General features: G+C 34.9%; 1 protein-coding gene across 1 annotated transcript in view; it reads left to right on the top strand.

The window, feature by feature from the left end:
- Nucleotides 1–18577, top strand: part of LOC131159189 (protein NAP1) — a 118995-nt gene that overhangs the window by 11928 nt on the left and 88490 nt on the right. Inside the window, exons 7-11 of the mRNA XM_058113903.1 lie at nucleotides 4592–4676; nucleotides 5476–5601; nucleotides 5876–5983; nucleotides 16918–16962; nucleotides 17040–17182. Of these exons, the coding sequence (XP_057969886.1) occupies nucleotides 4592–4676; nucleotides 5476–5601; nucleotides 5876–5983; nucleotides 16918–16962; nucleotides 17040–17182 (507 nt within the window). The remainder of the gene's footprint in view (nucleotides 1–4591; nucleotides 4677–5475; nucleotides 5602–5875; nucleotides 5984–16917; nucleotides 16963–17039; nucleotides 17183–18577) is intronic.

Raw genomic sequence — 18577 nt, 5'->3', positions numbered from 1 at the left:
CTTTAAGGTCTTTCACTAAAAGATTGACTATGATAAAGTCGAACGATCACACTTTGTCGATGATGAAACTGCACGAACCCTAAAGCCAAGGATGACTTGATGAATGCATTGCAGGGGCTGTTATGAGAAGACAATAGGTCTCCACGTGCCAGCCATGCGCATGGGGAAGTTGCTGGACTTCCCCTGTTTTGCCCAGATTCGCTAGAAATTACTTCCAGCTTTGAAAATTTGGATTTTACCTTATATAGTTTTAATATTTCTCAGTGAATATTGAATTATCAAGCTTGGTTCGCATTCCCAACGTGAAACACAGCCTAATCTTGGGCTGCTTGAGCAAATTTCTGAGTTTTGAAGGTCTGCCAACATCCAAATTGAGGCCTAGTTGCTGTGTTTTGAGGTTTTACTATGACAAATTGGTTTTCCTCTCTGAGATTTTTATGTTGATTTTGAAGAAACTAATCTTGGATTGCTTAGTTCCTATTTTTGGAGGGTAAAATCAGTGCTCTGTCATAGTTCTTGAAGCATCTATAAGAAGTTGAAGTGAAATGTTTGAAATCTCGAAACTACAAAGTCAGAACAAGGAGATTTTGGTAACATTGTATAGACTTACACTACTTGGACTCCTTAGAAATTGATTTAATGTTGCTTATCTATTTGGTACTTGTTCAAGTTTGCACTGATCCATATTTACTCTCTGGTTGAAAAAAAAAGAGTAAATTCCATATATGTGGTTCCTACATAGTTGGAAATTCTCAACAACTACTGTACCAACTGTGTAGTCTTAGACAACTTTCTTCTAGTGTCACCAATTATTACCTTTAATTTAGGGACCTCATTTATCGGTGTGCTCTTTGTAAGGAACCTATAATTTTGTTCAAGAAAGGGTTGAGGGATGAAATCAAAAGGTTTATGATTATGCGAATTCAAAAATATCCCACTACTCTATATGAGGCTTGCGCCGCTTACCACATGGGTTTGGAAGCTGAGAGATTTCTCCAACCACCAATCTATAACACCACTTCCTATCTTAAAAGAGTTTCATCATTCTAGATCAATTTCTCCATGGTCACGTAGAATTCCTAGATCCTCACACAAGATGTTCAAGAGAAAACTCAAATTGTTGAGGATAAACAATCAAATATCAAAAGTGCCCATCCAAATTGCTGCATTATAGAATATCATGACTACATAAATGACATGCATATAACTAGTGCACAATTTTTTGATTCTTCTGTTGGTATGAACCATGAATCTTCTCAAAATGAGGTCATAGACTTGTCTTTAGTGACTGTAAGCATTGTTGGGGCTTCAAGGCCACAGTTGGACCTTGATTTGTCATCAAACTTAGTTGTTGAAACTCGAAATGAACAGCAAGATGAGTTGCCAATTACTAGGACAGATATGCCTGTCAATGACCTTGCTCTTCAAGCTCAATTTTCCATTTCTAACCCAAAGAGCAAGGAACAATTGGCTGGTGTAGAGTTTGTTGAAAATTCTTTAGTCATGGAACCTATTGTTGAAAATCCTCTTCAGATTATTTCTCCTCAATCCTGTAAACTTGCGCCTCCATCCCTTCATCTTCTCCCTCTACATTTTTTCCTTAACCAAATCTAGTGAAACGTTGTCTATCATCTTAGAGTATGGACCGAATGCATATTTGTTTGAGCTGTCTATAGATTTGGATATTAAATTGATTTCTTGTTTGGAGGACTCGTTATTTTATCAGAGGACATTGCAGCCTTCTATGCTACTTGCGGTTGGACAATCTACTATATTTTCTCCAATGGTGATTGACGATGCAATGCAGATCATGTCTCTTATTAATTTGCCTACTTGTTTGACTTTGTTTCCACGCATGGAGCTAAAGCTACCATGCCATTACAAAATTTGAGGTCGAGTTTTCTCTAACAAGGGGAGATTGATGGAGAACTACCAATGGAGGATTTTAGATGTTCATATTGTATGTAGGTTTTTATATGTTAGTTTGGGAAAGTCTTGTTATTTTAGAAGTTTAGGCAATTTAGGTTTATTTTGTGTAATTAAATACTTTAGGGTGTTTTGTAATTTCTTGTTTTATTGGGGCTTTTATGTAAATATGTGTTCTAGTTAGTAGTGGCTCTAAGTGTTGGACATGTAAGTTATTGTACAGTTATTGTCTTGAATCAGATTGCAGTTTCCCTCTCTTTCTGTCTCTCTCTCTCTCTCTCTCTCCCGCAGGTTCTGCTATCCTCCTCATCTCTTCTCCTCCTTCCTTCTCTTATCTCTCTTCTAATTCTGTCTCTCACCATGTTCTGTTCCCTCCCCTTCTCTGTTCTTCTCTCTGTTCTGTATTCCTGTTGCTGCTGCTGCTTTTCTTCTTTTTCTTCTCTTCTTTTTACCTTCTTCTTTTTCTTCTAATTCTCTCAATTCTATTTCTCTATATAAATTATAATATCTTTCCTACATCACCAGTATTCTTTTACCCACCCAGTTTTTATGTTTCTCTTTACTAGTGTACTAGAGTTTAAATCCTGATTTTTTAAATTCTCTAGCTTTCTCTTCTCCCATTTCATCTCTTGAAGGCAGATTAAGTTAATTTTTTTTTTTCTAAAGATTATTTCCATTAATTCCACACTTTTTCCCTTAAGACCCTATATTCCAAGTTGCTAATCTTATCTTAGTTTCTTGAGCTAACTTATTTGCCCTTTCCCTTTTATATTGGCCCGGTCTATTCCCTTGATCTAGGTGAATTTGGTAAGAACTCATGATAATAAGATTTGACAAAGTTTTACGATGGCTGTCGGCTACCTAACACAACCGTACTCCTTTATTCGGGCTTGGGACTGGTTGTGTGTACAAATAATTTATGTTACACTGGTGAAGTACATATTTGCTTTTTTTTTTTTTGCAAACTTATTTCACACAAACATTATTCTAAGTCGCACCCTACAACGAATAGAACCACACACACAATACAATGCATTAAAAAGTTTTAAAGCATACAATTTTTGGTGTTAATCCAAGGTAGACTAAAATTAAAAACCATGCAATAGTACTTTTTGAGAAATTTTGTATATTCTAAAACTTGCAAATGAAAAATACAAAAACACAAAAAAGCATATACTAAACCTACAAATCAAAAACATAAAATCTTCACTACTAACCAACTATTGGAAATTTTATTAATAATTGTAATAAAAAAAGAAATAATAAGAGAGAAGAAGATCTCACCGGTGGCTAAAACTAAAAAAGGTAATGACAACCACTTGAAAAATACCATTGTAAGTGTCTTTGATGCAAGAAATTTGATGCTGCTAATAAAAATCAATTCGAAGAATATTTCAGCAATGAGGTATTGCAAGAATTCTTCAAATCTAAAATCAAGATTCAAATCCAAGAATATTGAAGAAACAAGATTCCTCAACCCATAAATCTTTATTGCCTCTTCATGATTTTAGGGCTGAAGAAACAAGAATCCTTGGATTTGTTTGAGTCTTTAGGAGAAAAGAAAAAAAGAAAGGAAAGAAAGGAAGTTCAGAGAGCAGATCTGTTTGGTTGGTGAGAAACAAAACCAAAAGAGAGAATAGAATACAGGAAAATCTTGTTTCGAAAAATGGAAATGACTGGAATTTTATGAAAAGTTCAGAAACTGCAGAACTACTATATATATATATATATATATATATTTTAACTGAATTTTCAGAACAGAGATGATGAGATGAGAGACCCACAGCAAGGGAGAGATTAATATTGGACAGGTATAGTGATAGAAAAAAAACAGGGAGAAGTTAAGGGAGAGAAAGAGAAAGAAGAGAAGAGTGTGGGAGTCGCTGAATAAATCATTTTAATGATAGGATTCTTTGTCTAAGTAATTTGGTGGGGGTTTATTAACCATTTTTAGAGTGCTGAATAGTTAAGTTCAACACACATGGACAGCCTATGTTCACCATTAATAGATAATGTGGAAAGCTAAGGCTATATGGATTCATGGGTACTTATTCAACTTGTTCACATATGTTTGTTAATACTATCGCTGGCAATATTTTCTGCTCTGCTGCTATCTCCTACATCACTCTTTAATCCTTTTTATTGTCCTGGGCATGATCATTTTGATAAATAATGACATTCTTATTCTTTGCCTGGTTTATGACATGCTTTGACTTGTGTCTTGAGATTTTTTTTGTAATTACTTGAGTCAGGATCATGCTTGGTAAGGAGGGATGCATTGATTTAAAATACTTCAGGGGATTGCCAAATTTCATTTTGATGATGTCATTCTTCATTGGACATTCTTGTGTTGTGAATTTCTCATTCTTAGTATGGTTACATGAAATGAATAGGACAATGGAGCAAATTTGCATTCCATACACAAGTAAAATTTAGTATTTTTTTCAACTTACTATAATATTCTTCAACAAACATTCTTAAATTCACTCTTGCATTTTAACTGTAACATAAAAATCAGTATAAAAAAGCCTTAAGTTCTTCTTAAACTTATCCTCAAATTTGTACTTGTATTTTCTTTGAAGTATAAATTTGTTATATGATTCTATTTCACAGCTTATGGATGTTCTAACTGAGATAAGTTTTTTTTATTTTGGTGGGATGACAGGTTGGTTCAATTCATAGACTCTTATGACCCACCATTGATAGGGTTACATGAAGACCTAAATTTTGTTAGCCCTCGTATTGGAGAGGTCATACATCTCATTCTTCATCCTTCACTTTTATGTTTTAAATGATTTCAGATTGATGCTCATATTTTTTCCCTCTACAATCTAGTTATGCATTGGTGCTAGTGTGATATTTGTGTTCATTTTTCTCTTAAAGATTGTGTAACCTGAAATCCTTTTTAGTAGTTGGGAGAATGACATAAGTTTTTTGAACCAATTTTCATGATGACCAGTGTTGCACGCGCAAATACTTGTGTAACAGACTAACAGGCGAAATACTTGTTTTGTTAATAACTTTATCCTGTCATTTGGTTCATTCAAAAACTGTTGCAAAGGTGGAAAATGTTTCCTCTTCCTGCAATTTTTGTTTCTTTATGACAACCTTGATGTAAAGCTACACAATCTCCCAACCACAGTGACTCTAGCAAGGAAAAAATGTCTGCTTTGTAATGCAAAAAAAAGAAAAAAGAAAAAAAAAGTAATATGGGTGTCATTATCTGTAATACTTAAGCTTTATCAATAAATGATTTAAAAAATGCTCATAGAATGTATATGACTTGTTAAATTAGTGCACATAGATTGTCTATATCCCTATATTTGAAATCCAGATAAACTTAAGATGCAGCATGATCCCTAATATTGTTTATTTGACACGAATAGTTGAAGGGAATTTTCTGAAGAGGAAATGAATTATGGGAGTAACCAGCCAATGATGCTCATTTCTCCACTAATGCTACACATTAGTCTATGATATTGTAGGAAAACTAAAAAAATGATCATGACATGTCACGACCAAAGGTTTTAATTTGGTTTTCTTTTACAGGTTTTAGAAGCTGTGGGCCCTGTAATTTTTCTTTCTACAGATACAAGGAAACTGAGAAATGAGGGGTTTCTAAGTCCATTTCATCCTCGATATCCAGACATACTTACAAATTCTGCACACCCTATGGTACGTATTCCCCTCATAATTTTGACTGATTTTAAAATATGCAGGTAAGACTCCGCTACTGTTGCCCTCCCCAGAGGCCCTGGATGGCGTAGCAGCCTTGTGCAGTTGATGTCACATTATTATTTTTTTTTTTTGAAATATTTTGTTAACTTGCTACATTTTTTATGTTATCTTCACTCATTTGTATTATTATTTTTGAACTTTTTGCACTTGTTTTTTAAGTTGATACTGGTCAATTACACATGATTTCTCATGCCATTCTTTTTCACTGCAGAGAGCCCAAGATTTAGCTAATGTGACTTCTTATCGGGAGTGGGTACTATTTGGGTATCTTGTTTGCCCTGATGAACTACTCCGTGTAACGAGCATTGATATAGCTTCGGTACATTCATGTCATTCCTTAATTCTTTTATCCTTATTATTCAACAAGACATCTATCTAAAATGAGCATAGAAAAAGTGGAAAACATAATCTTCTTCTAAAATAAAGAGTTTTATGCATAACTGATACACTAAACACATCCAATTTTGTATCACTCAGTCAGCAGGATATTGCCTTCTGTTCTTACACTAGAGCAGTTGTGCACATGTAAGATTCTTGTACTAGAGCTGTCATGAATATATACTTTGAGATATGTAAGATGTTTGAATCTCTTGGTCAGGAGCAAACTGTTATCCATGATTTTGTGCATCTATGCACATGTAAGATTCTTACAAAAATTGCCAAAAATGCGTATATTTGAGCTATGTAATTTAGACATCCTGATAATATAAGCAAAAACAGTTTTAGAAACAAGCTAACTGCATCTGATCTGGAGGAAAGATTGTTGTGTCATAAAAGGCCAAAATAGGAATGCCTTGTTATATAACAAGTTACCAACTTATTGTTCTATATTCATTGCAATTCAATTTTCTTATGTTGTTTTGAACTTCAACAATTAAAAAAGTGGGGTGTTTTTTTTTCCTATATAAAAATCAACTGCAAATGTTTGGGTTTGGATTGGACTTAAGAATGACCTATTCTAGGGTTCGATTATTTGTGTACGCTAAGTGTGAAGCAAGTGTAAGAAGGAATCAAGGTAGAGTTTTTGAGTGTTTCCATTTCCTTAGATTAATGGGGAACATGTTTACTTTAATAGTTCACCAAATTTCTCTATGTGATTGATTTTCTCCTGAATATGGCTTTCTCTTGCTTTTGTGCTCTATCTCCCTCTGTCCCTTAAACCTATTTATTATCTTGTTTATGTTCTGCTTAAGTAGGTATGGGTAAGTAAGATCAGGATTACAATCCGGGTTTAGAAAGGTGAATGATGCTGGTCATGTGTCCTAAGTGGGATATGTGCTGATGCGTGAAGTGAGTCAGTGATCAGGATCACAGCTACAACAATAAAATGGATGTATACTTGCTTATCGATTGGCATAAAGGATTAGAAAAGTTATCACTAGTGAAGAAATTTGGGCGGTTTCTATACAGGCTTAGGGCTTTCTAGAACTTAAATGGGATGTTTTCTTGAAGTGGGAATCAGCAAAAGGTACAAGTATGCAATTTTTTTCAGGTTGGAATGGGGATTGATGGAGGATGTTTAATGATCTGCTCATGACTGCGGTGGGTAATGGTGCTACAGTTTCTTGTTATGATGTTGGGATTCAGAATCATGATGGTAGTAGATGGGTTGATCTGTTAAACGACCAGTCAAACAAGGGCGAAGGTGGACATACATCAAAGGTGAGAGATGGTATGGCAATGAAATGTCAAGAGAAGGTTGGTGTTAGGTTGCTAGTCTTTTTCTTCATATTGCTTTTGAAGGAGGGGAGAGGGGATGATTCATGTGGGCTTTTGGGCCCAAGCCAACATGTTGAATGGAATGAGTCCAAGATTAATATTATATTGGATTTGGTGCAATTATGTTCGTAGGTTTTACAAGTGGGTTTAAATGCCAGACAATTCAGGGCCTAGAGGCCCAACCCTAATTCTAACGAGCACAAGAATAGAGTGGACTGAGTAACCTCTATGTGTGCAGTTCCAACTCAGGTAGATCAATCTAAGGTATTAATTTTGGTAGTTTTACTAAAGTTTTGGACTTTGGGAGGGGTTGAAAGGGAAACCGAGTATAGTTTCTTTTTTGCAATTTTGGGCCAAAATTTCAGAAGAAAAAATTAGGGAAATGTGGGGGCTTTGTATTTTTGGTTCTAAAATTTTCGCAGTCATCTTTTTTATTTTCACAATCATAGATTGGAAATAGAGAATCAGCCAAAGGAGAAAATGGAGAAGAAAATCGAAAGAAGACTAGAGAAGAAGATAACAGTAAATAAATGGAAAAATATGAAGAGAATAGGGACACTGAAGCAACACTCAATTTCGGCCTTTATTTTCAATATTAAGATCTGCCTCCAGGTAATGCAGAACCGAGCCTTTATATAGGTTTTTCTCTTGAAACAAATATGGAAAAGGATTTGGGAAATAATATAAAATTTAACAAATAGGGAAACATAATTTGGGACATAATAGCAAATCCCTAATTAAAGCAAAAAACATAGTTGCAAATCCCTGAATGCTGAAAATTATGTAATCAATCCAATTATCCTAAATTATGCCTACACATATTGTAAACATGAAAAACCTTCAAATTTCTATCTTGCTTGAATGTGATCTCTTGATGACCTTTATCAAATGGCTTTTGCTTTCAAGAACACAAAATAGGGTGTGAAAGCAAAAAAAAAAGTAACTATAGAATAATAAATAAATAAAATATGAGGACTATAATGCAGATGTGTGTAATACATTAGTATACACTATTAAAGGCTTAAAGGCACTAAATACTATTAAAAAAATGAAGAAAAATTAATAAATAATTGAACTTCATGTTGAACTTTATAGTTTTTACCAAGGTGGTGGAGGATATTTGTAGGAATAAGAAGAGGGGATTTGCTTTTAAAGTAGATTTCGAGAAAGCCTATGACAGTTTGTTGGAGCTTCCTGGATAAGGTTTTTGTGAAAAAGTGTTTTTGGGAGCGATGGAGTGGGTAAATTAGGGGCTGTCTATCTAATGTGTGGTTTTCAGTTATTGTTAATGGTGAACTTAAAACTTGGTTTACTACGTCCAAGTTCCGAGAGGCGTTAGACAAGGAGACCCGTTATCCCCCTTTTTGTTCATACTTGTAGCTGATGCTTTATGTAGTATCGTGGATAGGGTGGTTGATAGAGGGTTGGTTAAAGGATTAGGCGTGGGCAATGAGGGGGTGGTTGTTTCTCATCTTCATTTTGCTGACAATACCATTTTATTTCTTGACGATCATAACCTATTGTTTAGAAGAATTTTGGGTATTCTTAATGTTTTCGAGAGTGTTTCTGGACTTAAGATTAATATGGGGAAAAGTGGCAGCATCCCTAGATGTACCTGATGAGAAGACAAGAGTTTGGGCAGCAGACGAGGGGTGTGGTTTATTGGAATAGCCCCTAACTTATTTGGGGGGTTCCATTGGGTGGGAATCCTAGAGTGGCAGATTTTTGGAATCCAGTAGTGGAGAAGATTACAAAGAGATTAGATGGTTGGAAGGGTGCGCTTTTCTCTCTTGGCAGTAGAATTCACTTATCCAGGCTTGTCTCTCTAGCATCCCTTTGTATTTTTTATCTGTTTTTAGAATTCCAATGGGAGTCGCTAGCATGATTGTGAGAATCATAAGGGATTTTTTGTAGTCTGGTCTGCGGAGGCAGGAGGGACCATTTAGTGAACTGGGTGGAAGTTAGTAAGTCTAAAAAGGAGGGTTTGGGTTCTGGTAATTTGGTGTCTAAAAACACAGCGCTTTCAGCTAAATGGTTGTGGCACTTCCCCTTGGATGATAATTCTCTATAGCATAGAGTTACTTGCTGTAAGTTTGGGTTAGATGAGAATGGGTGGGATACCAATGCTAGCTTGAGAGTTATTTGGGGAGTCTGTGGAGGTCTATTTCCCAGATTTACTCTATTTTCACTGCTCACACTAAATTTGTAGTAGGGAGGGGATCCTGGATTCGTTTGTGGAAAGACTCATGGCTCAGGAATTATTCCTTTTCCATTTCTTTTCCTCTTCTTTTTAGATTGTGCTCTGAGCCAAACAAAGTTATTTCTTTCTTTGTGGATAAAGGGAGGGGCTTTCCAGTCTCTTGGAATCTTCATTTCAGGAGACCTCTGAATGATAGGGAGATGGTGTTGTCTTCCTTGTTGTCCGTATTGAACAGTTGCAAATTATCCTTGGATAGGGAAGTTCATTCTTGGTGCCTGGATCATTTGGGGGTGTTTTCTAGTAAATCATTCTTTGAGTTTTTGACCTATTCAAATTGTCACTTTCCTCTTTATTCAGTTATTTGGAAGGTTAAGGTTCCCCCAAAAATTAAAGCGTTTACTTGGTTGGTTGTGCTTACCAAAAATAATACCAATAACTTGCTGCAGATTAGGAGACCTTTGAAGGCGCTTTCTCTAGACGTTTGTGTACTCTGTTATAGCAATTCTGCAACAGCCTTTCACTTCTTTTTGCATTGTGATTTTGCATGGAGAATTTGGAACGAGTTGTTCGATTTTATGGAAGAGTGTTGGGTCTGCCCTTATTCAGTGGAAGAATTATTAATCACTTCTTTTGTGGGCTTTGGTAGAAGGAAGATTAGGGCAGCTGTATGTAAGATTGGCAAGCACGCAGTTTTTTTGGGTATTTTGTTGGAAAATAATGCGTGGATTTTTTTTTTTTTTTTTCCCAGGAAGAAGTTAAATTGGTATTTGGCGTGGGAAAAGATTCAGTTCTTGACTTCTTTATGGTATAACAGGTTTAGAACTTTCAGAGAAGCTAGCTTGCAGGATTAAATAGGGATTGGAAGAATTGGTTGGATTGATTTCCTTTTTTTTTTTTGGTGTTTTAGTTTTTCAGGTTTGTTCCATATTTTTGTGGGAGATTCCTTTTCTCCGCCCTGTAAATTCTCTTCCTATTAATTAATTTCTTTTTCTATAAAAAAATAGTGTTTAATAATTAAAATATTCATATTTTATGCACGTACTTCTTGAAGAGCTAGAAAGCAAGAGAAAAATAATAAAAGTGAAGAAACATGATTGCTGTGTAGATTGGAGAATATTGCTGGTGACATTGTTGGTGAATATTTTGGTGACAATCTCTGACGAATATTTTGTGATTGTGGCCTAGCCCATCTAAGATCAAAGGCATGAGGCATAAATGAAGGCTTTTGATTTTCATTCAAATTTTTTTTTGCTTTTGTTTCTTTTATTAAATATTTGATGATAATGGGGTTCAATTGCACAATTAAGGCTGATGGGAATACTTCTAAGTTTGACCTGTTTGGGGATAAACTATTGCCTTTCATTCTTATATTTATTTTGTGGATTTTCCAACAATTTGACAAGCTATGTGTGTATTTTTTTTAATTATTATTATTATTATTTAAAATTATGGTATAACAAATAATTTCCAAGAGAGAGACCAAATGCAGAATGTCTAAATATGTTCATACATCTCGCTGTCAAATCTAAATAAATTTTATTCCCACAACAATTCTAATAACTAATGAAAGGATTAACCATTTACAAGGGCAGTGGAAAGAAATCCAAACCCATAATTTTCACACCACAAAAACTTAAATATTGGCGACCCACTGAAACTGTCGAGATCTTTGGGCCTCCAAATGACCTTAAAACTTTGTGGCTCCAAACATTAATAATTTGCCTTGGAAGCCTTGAAGGAGAGTGAATTTGTTGGGTGGGGGGGTGTCAAAAGGAGGTGTCTATAAATGCAGTTTCTTGTGGTGGTTAGCATTGCTTCTAACCATGGTATGGGAATTTTTGGAGGATGAAGACGAGGACAAGGACGAGGACGAGGACGAGGTTTGGATGGTGGTTGTGGTAGAGATGGTGTCTCAAGACAAGGATTTCAAAGTGACAATTCTTGCATTTGCACACATTATGGCAAATTCAATTATACTGTTGATCGTTGATGGGATCTCCATGGGAAATCAACTTGGGCCAATAAGTCTCTTGTCGTGGGTGATTCTGAATACACCTAGCCACTCCACTAGGGTGTTCAGTACATCATGTACTTGTCCCTAGAGAAGTATAACAATCTTTTTTGCATCATGCATCAACTCCAAACTCAGTCCTCTATGTCTAGTGCTACTGTGGTCCATTCAAGAAGAGCTGAACTTCTTGCCTCTCCATCCTCCTCATATAGGGTGGTGCCTCCTCTCATATGACAAGTAGGCATAGTTTATTTTAGTTCTTGAAACTTTACTTGTCAATGACCTTTTCCTTCTCATTGTGTTATGGAGAAGAGGTTTGGTGGAGGGCTTGAGAAGGATGGCTTGTACTGTTTCAACGGTGGTTGTGGTGGATCCCATTCTTGTCACATGACTATTTCAATTTCTACGCCTAGTGTTTCTCTAGATCAATCTCATGTTCATTTTAGTCATCCAGCCCTTCGAAATTGCAACAAGTTTTTCCCTTGTTCAGGTCCATTTCTTGTTTTGAGTGTTTTGTGTATCAGGCATATTAAGACATCTTTTTTGTCTAGAGTTGAATCTAGTATTAAATCATTGTTTTCTTTTATTCATTTCGTACATCTGAAATTTGTGTAGAGTCAAGACTTTGACGTGCTGATATTTTGTGTCCTTTGTGGATATTTTTTTGTGTATGACCTAGATTACCTTTAAAAGACCAGACTAAATTTCTTACTTAGTGTACTCAATTCTACCAAGAAATTGAAATCAGTTGGGCATAGTATTCAACATTTTTTGATGATGCACTTTAATTTGTTCAAAATGAGCTTTAGTCGTCTTGCTTGGTCAAAGGGATTATACATCAAACATCATGGGTACATATCCGTTAGAATTGTGTAGCTGAGTGGATAAATAGATATTTACTATACATAACACAGTATCTACTCTTTCATGTGCATTTTCCCAAAATTTTTGGACTGATGGTCTTCTTGTGGCTGTTTTGTGCTTAGTAAGATGCCCTCCAATGTTCTAAGGGGGAAAACTCCCTTTACTATTGTGTACCCAAAAACATCCATGTTCTCTATTGTCCCTTGTGCCTTCGAATGCACATGTTTTGTTCATGTTCCATGTATTGGTCAAGACAAGTTCTCTCCACATGTTGTTAAATGTGTCTTTGTTGGGTGCTTGTGAACTGAAAAAATATATAGATGTTATGATCCCATACTTTCCGGAAAAATACTAGTGCAAATGTTACCTTCTTTGTAGGACACGTTTTTTCTGTAGTGCTGGGTTCTTGAATTAATGTATTTTAAGTTCAACATTTTTTGGTTCCCCATGTGTTGATCCTCCTATTCCTACCCTTCTCCTTATGGAGAAATTTCTGCTCCTCTTCAGCATCCATTGGTAACTTGCCAAAGAAGCAATTGAGGGTTTATGAATGACGAAAAGCAGGCACAACCATCAAAGCCATGACACAGCTGCCTCTTTTGCCCTTCATTGTTTCTATTCCTGGATCCTTTCCAAGCAGGACTTGGATTTGTTTGCCAAAAAGGTACCCGAACATGTATGCAATAACCCTTGGTTTCTTATCCTATTGTGCAATATGTTTTAGTTCTTCTCCTTCCTAGTCCTATTTGTTCTTTTGTGTTGTTTATTTCTGTTGTTTCTATTCTTTCCTCACAAGTTGAAGAACATTCTATGCTTAAGTGAGAGCATAATGAATGTAGAAATGGATGTCTTAATCCACTTGGGGTGCATGGGACTTTGGTGGATCTTCCTCATAGTAACGAAAACTGGTTAGATGGTTGTTGAGTCTAGGCCATCAAATATCTTCCAATGGCTTAAGGCTCGATTGGTTTCCAAGGAGCACACCCAAACATATGATTTTTATTATTTTGAGATGTTTTCTCTTGTTGCTTATCTAAATTTCATTCATGTATTAATATTGTTGGGAGTTAATTCTCATTGGCTTTTATACTAGTTAGATGTGAAGAATGCCCTTTTTCATGGAGATTTTATGGAAGAGATATGTGTGGAGCAACTTCTGGGGTATGCTGTGCACGGGGAGGATGGTAAACTATGCATGTTGCATAAAGTCATTTATGGTCTTAAGCTGTCTGCTCAAGCTTGATTTGACAAACTTATTTGGTTATATCCATTGCTACTTTGATCATTCGATCTTTATTTGCAAAAAGGAGACATGCATGGCATTTTTAGTAGTTTATGTTGATGATTTCACCATCACTGGCATTGGCCGAAGTGGGATTGTAAATGTCAAGCAGTGGCTTAAAGCAAAGTTTCAAATTGAAGACTTGTGTACTTTGTGCTACTATCACTGTATTGAGATTGCACAGTATAAGGAAGTGTTGAATCTATGTCAGTGAAAATATACCTTAGACTAGCTAAGCAAGACTGATGTGTTAGGAGCTAAACCAGTTGATACTCTATGGATCTTAGGGATGTTGGACTGGACTTTGAAAGTAAATTGGTAAGTCAATCTACTTGACTCTCACCAGACCTAACATATCTTTTGCTGTGGGGGTGGTTAGCCAAATAACCATGCTGGGATGCTGTATGTAGGATTCCATGACATCTCAAAGGCTTTCCTGGTAATGGTTTGATATGTAAATTTAATTGAAATTGTGAGATCATGGGATACTTTGATGCAATTTTGGATGGCTCTGTTGATGATCGAAGGTCTACTACTTGACACAATACATTTTTGGGAGGTAATTTTGTTAGATTGTGTAGAAAGAAAAGAACTATTGTACCAAGATCTAGTGTTAAGTAGAATACCAAGCTAGTGTTCAATGTACTTCTGCGGTTGAAGTCTCTTATGTCAGCGATGGTATTCTTGGTTACAAAACCTATATATATGTTTTTTGATAATCAAGCTGCCATGTATAATTCTACAGCCTAATGTTTCATGAGAGGACAAAGAACATTGAAGCTGACCCTAGTTTTTCTGAGGGATGCTATATTGAAGATTGTTGTGAAGACTCCGTTTGTGAAATCTGTGGATATGTTTAAATCTGCCTTGTCTAAATGTTTATAACAGGTAGGGCTTAGGCGATAAGTAGGGGTAAGGTGATATTTGTATGCCTCATGCTTAGGGGAGTATTAGGAGGAAATATGCTATTTTACTTATGTGATTTGAATGAGGGCATTTTTATCTTTTGTGTCTTCCTATTATTAATGTATAAGAGGGCAGACCTGGAGTAGCATTCCCAGGAAACTGCTGCCTGATTTTTCTTCTTCTTTTCTTGTTCTTCTCTTCTCATCTTCTATTCTTCTCTCATGCATCTCTAGCTTTACGACAGCTTCACTAGAGTTGCTTTGTATTTATTTTTTTCACTTTCTTTTTGTTATTGGAGAAGTCTTTGTACCCCTTTTGTTGTACTTTGCCATTGTTAGAGAGGGATTGGCAGACATTGTGGCATTAGTAATTTTTTGGGCAAAGGACACTTGACCTCCCATGAGGTTTGACAAAAAGACACCGACCTTCCTTGAGGTTTTAAAAATTACAAGGACCTCCCCGAAAGTTTCAAGAATTCTAGGGACCTCCCTTGAGGTTTGTCAAAAAGACACAAACCTATCCTTGTATTTTGCAAAATGACGAGTCTTTTGAGGGAATTTTTTGTCTTTTTGGCAAATATCAAGGGAGGTTTGTATCATTTTTGAAACTTCAGGCCCTTGTCTTTTTGCCAAACCTCAGTGGAGGTCAATGTCTTTTGCGTTAGTTTTTTTGCACTCTAGTTTTTATTTTTAAATTTAGTTTCTAGGAGGATATTTTGTTGTTGTACTTTCTTCCTTCTCTTCACTAATAAATATATATATATATATATGTGTGTGTGTGTGTGAGAGAGAGAGAGAGAGAGAGAGAGCTGCACTTGTAATTTTTTGTTCCTACCATCATTATTTTTTATTTTTGAAATTTTGTCTAGGAGGCTATCTTGTCCCTGTACTTTTTTTTTTATCTCTATTAATAGTGTTTTATATATTTCTATATACGTTTATATATATAGATATATCCTTTAACTTTTTTGTTCCATATAAAATTTAATTTCTAGGAAGATGTCTTGTCCCTGTACTTACTTTCTTTCTAATAAAGTTTTCTATGCAAAAAGAGTTGCTTCTGAAAATGCTGGGTGTTTTCTAGGTACAGCGGAGGCTTTCTTGTTGACCTTTTTAGAGGTTTTGGCAGGGGTAAGAATGCTAGCAGGATATGCTCTTTGCAGTGCTTCAGGGCATTTGGTTAAAGAGATACCTGTATTTTAATTGTCAATCTCTGTCTTTGCAGTTTCTTTGGTGAACTGCTTTACTGTCAGCCTTTTCATCTGGTTGTTTTTGTTAAAGCTTGATATACATTGTTGACCTACAACCTAACTGCTTAAGCTTTTAGATAAAGTGGAACCTAACGTGGTATCAGAGCTGCTTACCAGGAGGTCCTGGGTTCTAGTCTTGTTGGCCGCACTTATTAAGTAGTGTTCAAAAAATTATTGTATACCCTATAATGAGTGTTATCTATTGCGTGTTTGTCTCTCCACATGCTGTCGGGCTGCTCGTGTAGGGGAGTGTTAAAGCTTGATAACATTGTTGGCCCACAACCTAACAACTTAAGCTTTTAGGTAAAGTGGTAATCTAATAGTCTTAAAGAAATTTGTTTTTTGAACTTTTAACAGGAATAGTTCAATCTGTTAGCATGATTGTTTCCATATATCTTTTTTTTTTCTTTTTTTTTTTCCTGTTGTTTTTCTTTTCTTTATTTCTTTCATTTCGTTTGTTTTCTTCTAAGAGGTTGCCTTATCCTTCTCTTCATATCTTCTTCTGTTTATATTGAGAACAAAAACAATCTTGATTCCACATTTAAACCATTATCTTTATTGATTCCACTCTGAATTGATTGACCCTGGATTACCTTTCCATTCGCGCTTTTTGCCCACCTGAAATGGTTAAAAAAATTGTTGCTTGTTGATATCTACTTCTTTCCAGGTCGGTGGAAAATCTTATATAGTTGTTATTCAATTTATTCTTGGAGAGATCCCACTTTTTTATTGGTTAGTGTTGTTCACGTTCTTTCTCTGGTGCAAAGATTCAATTGACTCCTGCATTTTGATGGCCAAGATGAGGATTGATTGTTGCAGATTTTCTTTACATGTAGCTTACTTTTTCCTATTATAAAACATAAGGGAGACTGTTTCGGGATGTTTAACCTTTCTAATATTCTCTTTTTGTTAGCAATAGAGTATGCAGTTCTTGTATTATTTTTATCTATTGTTTTGGTATGTTTTTCAATTAAATGATGAAGCAATCATTCTTGCTTACATCTTCTTTTATGGTTTTTCAGGGTGTATTGAAGGAAAACTTAGTTATCAAATTATTTAGGGATGAGGTCAGTTTTGCTCTGGGTTTGTGGTTACTTATTCTCAATTTGCATCGTTGATCATTGTTGTAATTTTAAACATGCAGTATATACTGTTGCACGAGGATTATCAGTTATATGCTTTGCCACGGATATTAGAGTCAAAGAAGATGGCAAAATTGGGACGTACAAAGCAAAAGGAAGCGGACCTGGAGTATAGTGTTGCAAAGCAGGTTGAGAAAATGTTGAGGTATTTTCTTAGAGACCAGTGCAAGGGCTTAAGCTTATATATTTATTTATGCTAGAACTTAAAAATTAAGAGTCTTTTCCAGTTCTTCATTAGACAAGGTAGGATTAGGTGGGGAGATAGGGTTTTAGGTTTAAATATTTCCTCTCTTGTTTAGGACATAAAGCAAGGTTCAAATTTTGATTTCAACTAAAATTTCAAGGCCTAAAAATATTGAATTTTTTTTATCAATGTTGATGTCAATTTCAATTTTGGTTTAAAAAATGATGAAAATTATCAATAACTAGCCATGCGCATGCACTATGTGCGTGCTCCACGGTTTTATATTTTTTTTAAATTTTTTTTAAAATTATAAAAAATAACAAAGAATTAAATAATATAAGGACATTTTGAGATAATTGTAGATAGTTTATAGGGATAAATTTGAGATAATTATAAAAATATTTTGGGATAGTTGTGGGTAGTTAAAGGAGTATTTTGGAATAATCATTGGTAGTTATAGAAATAAATTTGATATAATTATATAGATATTTTGGGATAGTTGTGTGTAGTTAAAAGAGTATTTTGGAATAATCATTGGTAGTTATAGGATAAATTTGACATTTTTGAAAGATGACACCAACGGGAGAATACCCTTTATAGTATTAGAGAAACAGAGAATTCTTTTATGAAATTTTAGAAACTATTAATAGATATAATAATACATAATTTAGAACTAAAATATTATAAATAAAATACATTCAGGGTAGGTATGTGGAGTGTAATGTGCAATAACTGTTATATAATAATCACACTAAACATGTTCAATTAATATAAATTAAATTCATTATTTGTCTTCTCTTGTTCTGTGGATAATGGAAACTTCTAGGGGATGTTCTTTTTGGATATTCAGCGCTATTGAAATCTTTGTGACTTATTAAGGCATGTTAATTTTCCTATATTGTTTTTGTGCCTATACAGTTTCCTTTTTTCTATGGGGTTTTGCAGAGCTTAACAAGGAGATGTTTTTTCTCTTGATTGTACATTCTTAATCTATCAATTAATTTTTTTTGCTATTATAAAAAGAAAATGAAATTCATATCTCAGTTAAATATTGTTTATTACACAAATACATATAATTCAAATAAAATGTTGTAGCTAATATAATTTGTCATATAATCTTAAAAGTTTGAAAGCCATTCATATCTTTTGTGTAATCATCTTAGTTTTGAGAAAAAGGGACACAAAATAAGAGAGAAATTTCAATTTTGAGACTTGAATCTCAACTTTGAATTTCGATGGAATTTCACTCTGTAAATTTTCAAAAACTTTGATATTTTATTGAATTTTAGGTGACTTGTGGAAATTTTGTAAAATGAAATTTGACTGTCATTTCAACTCCAAGGGCGGTGAAGAGCA

This window comes from Malania oleifera, chromosome 7, assembly GCF_029873635.1.
Source record: "Malania oleifera isolate guangnan ecotype guangnan chromosome 7, ASM2987363v1, whole genome shotgun sequence".
Lineage (NCBI taxonomy): Eukaryota > Viridiplantae > Streptophyta > Magnoliopsida > Santalales > Ximeniaceae > Malania > Malania oleifera.
This window is presented reverse-complemented; position numbering and strand designations above follow the sequence as displayed.